This window comes from Gekko japonicus, unplaced genomic scaffold (assembly GCF_001447785.1).
Source record: "Gekko japonicus isolate JY-2015 unplaced genomic scaffold, Gekko_japonicus_V1.1 scaffold1611, whole genome shotgun sequence".
In the NCBI taxonomy this organism is placed as follows: Eukaryota; Metazoa; Chordata; class Lepidosauria; order Squamata; family Gekkonidae; genus Gekko; species Gekko japonicus.
In genome coordinates this window covers 379,400-382,426 of record NW_015175407.1, presented here as the reverse complement: position 1 = coordinate 382,426, position 3,027 = coordinate 379,400, and the positions used below count along the sequence as shown (strand labels likewise).

At 57.9% G+C, this 3,027-nt stretch overlaps 1 protein-coding gene across 1 annotated transcript in view; it reads left to right on the top strand.

Annotated features, from left to right (window-relative positions):
* The first annotated feature begins 921 nt into the window (after positions 1-921).
* ACCS (1-aminocyclopropane-1-carboxylate synthase homolog (inactive)) overlaps positions 922-3,027 on the top strand; it is a 27,842-nt gene continuing 25,736 nt past the window's right edge. Inside the window, exon 1 of the mRNA XM_015425726.1 lies at positions 922-1,120. Within this exon, the coding sequence (XP_015281212.1) occupies positions 928-1,120 (193 nt within the window). The 5' untranslated portion in view covers positions 922-927. The remainder of the gene's footprint in view (positions 1,121-3,027) is intronic.

Sequence of the window (3,027 nt, the reverse complement as noted above, 5' to 3'; positions counted from 1 at the left end):
CGGGCAAGCGGTACGTACGTGTGATTGACACGGACCAAAGTTATCCCGGAATAAAGGGAGCACGCATGTGCAATCACACCGGATGTGAACACACTCTCTTTGCTCCCCCTTCTCCCGGGAGTTCGCTTAGCAGAAGGGCAGCACCCGTGCCGAGCCGTGCCAAACCGGTCCAAATCTCGCCGCGGCCTGCGCAGCCGGAGAAAAGAGGAAGGAGGCGAATAAAGAGCAATCTCCTCCTCTTCCTCAACACGGCCCCCTTTGCACAACGGTTTAGGCTTCAGTAGCACAAACGAACTGAACCGGGCCAAACCCGTTCCAGCCCCAAAGTCGCTTTTCTCGCCGCGTTTTAAGCACGGCTTGCCTGGGCTGTAGCTTCCTTCCCGTTCCTGTCTCCCGGCTGGCCCTTTTTGCCCCGGAGACCTGTCGCCTTTTGTGCGGGGGGCGGCGGCGGCTGAGAGGTCAGGGGCAGCCATGGATTTCCGAGGGAAGAAGTACGAGCGGGGCAGTAACTGGTCAGACCCGGAGGTGGTGGAGCTGCTGCACCTGTGGGCGGACGAGTCCGTGCAGGCGGAGCTGGAGAGCTGTCTGCGGAACCAGCACGTCTTCAACCGGATCGCTGAGGTGCTGCGGGACAAGGGCATCCATCGGACCGGCGACCAGTGTCGGGAGAAGATCAAGAAAATGAAGCTGGAGTACCGTCGCATCAAGGACAACAACAAGGCCCCGCGGGGGGGCCGGACCTGGAAGTTTTACGAGGTGATGGATCGGGTCCTAGCCAGCCGGCCTTCCCTTGCCTACAGCGCCTGCAACAACAGCAACAGCAGCCTGACGGCTCAGCAGGTGCTCCAAGGAAGTATGGTAGAAAACTATCATCACCACTTGGCCCCCTCCGCGATGCCCTTCGCCCACTCTCAGCCCCCAGAACTGATGGAGATCAAGTGCGAGGAGGTGGATTCGGATGAGCACTGCTTGACGCCTGAGCCTCTGCCCTCTCTCACTTACCAGCAGGAGGGCTCTGCGGAGGAGCCCGAGATAGAAAGGGCCTTTCTGGATAGGTCCCAGAATGACTCTCCCATCTCCAGGGTGGAGATTCCCGTTGAGACCAGTGTCTCGCCTTCAGGTAGGACTGTCTGGCCCCATGTGCCAACCTCTCCTCTGTCCTTCAGAGAGATCCCGCCAGGGATGGATGTTTTTTTATCTGGGCAAAATTCCAGTGGGCTGCTGTCCCAGAAGAGTGCCTCCCTCAGATGTCCCTGCCCCACCTGGTGGGATGGGCAGCTTCACCTTGTGCTCATCCAGGCATGGTGTGGGTATGACTGGTATGGAGAGGCCAAGCTTCACCCTGTGTTGACCTGAGTGAGGTACAACCTGGCTCTGCCCCACCAGCCTGGATGTGGGGTGGCTGACAAGGAAGAGCATGGCGGTGCCCAGCTTTGTCCTGATTCAGGTGAGGTATGACTGGTGAAGAGGAGCATGGGTGCAGCTGGTAAGGAAAAGGAGTTGGTTGCTTGGCTTCATCCTGTGCCACCCGGGGTGCCATGCAGCTGGGGAGGAGAAGCATAGACTGAGCAGTGCCCAGGTTTGTACTGCCAGCCCAGGCATGCCATGACTAGCAAGGAGGAGCATGGGCATGGCAGTACCCAGCTTCCCCCACTGGCAGCTTGGGCACAGTGTGGCCAGCAAGGAGAAGTTCACAAACAGTGGCGTCCACTTTTGCTTCCCCAGCATGGGCAACGTGTGGCCAGCGAGGAGGGGAATGTTGGTGCCCAGCCTGGAGCATGGCTTAGGTGCTGCTGGTGAGGAGGAGCATGGTGGCTGCTGACCTCACCTTGTGCCAGCCCAATTGCAGTGCTGCCATAGAGGCACCTAGCTGAGGAGGAAGGGCATGGATGGATTGGCACCCAGCTTCACCTCACCAACCCAGCTAGCAGGGGTATGGTGGTGCCAGCTATGCCCAGTGGCACCCGGCTTCATGTTGTGTGCAGATCTGAGTGTGGTACATACTGTGGTGCATACTGTAGCCCCCGACTTCATACCAGCCTTGGCACGGTGTGGCTGGGGAGGAGGAGCATGGCCACAGTGGTGCCTGACTTTTCCCTGCCAGCCCAGATGTGAAGTGCCTGACGAGGGAGCAAGACAGCCGACATCTTTGTTCTTTGTTTGAACAGGCACGGTATTGTCCGTGAGGAGGGGCATGGGCACAGCAGTGGCCTCCTATACGGGCCTGGATGCGGCTGGCAAGGAGGAGCTGGCCCCTTTGCTGACCCACGTGCAGCTGGGGGGTGGTGGAGCATAGACGTAGCAGTGCCCAGCTTTGCACTGGCAGCTCGGGTGGAGTGTGGCTGGTAAGGAAGATCACAGGGATGATAGGCACCCAGCTTTGTCCACTGAAGGCTTGAGCACAGTGTGGTTGCTGAGGAGGAGCACTGAAGCCCCCAGCTCCACTCTGCACTGATCTATGTGTGGTGCAGCCGAGGAGGAGGCGGAGGAGTATGCACATGACAGGACCCATCTCTGCCCTGCTAGCCAGGGTGCTGTGTGGCTAGCAAGGAGGAGCACAGGCAGGCTGGTGCCTGGGTTTGTCCAGAGGTGGCTGGGACATGGCGTGGCCACTGAGGAGGAGCCAGGGGGATCTGGCTTCATCCTGTGCCAGTCTGGGCACTGTGCCGTTGAGGAAGGAGGGCACAACCATAGTGGCACCCAACTTTGCCTCTTCAGCCCAAACACGATCTCACTGGCAAGCAGAGCCCCAGCAGCACCTGGCATCGTCCTGTACCAGCCCGTGTCTACGCTCTGCACTGGAAAAATAGTTTCTGTCAGTTTCTTGAAAAATGTGCTGGCTGACTACCGCTAATTTAAGGATAAGGCAGCCAGATTCAAAAGGAGAGCATAATAAGCCTAGAGAGGTTTTATTATGTTCTTTATATTATATTCTTTATAAATGGAGGTGTCCGTTTGTCCACAGCACACATAATTAAGCAGGAAATAAAGCTAGGAGCCTAAAAATTGGCCAGCAGCTTCAGGAAG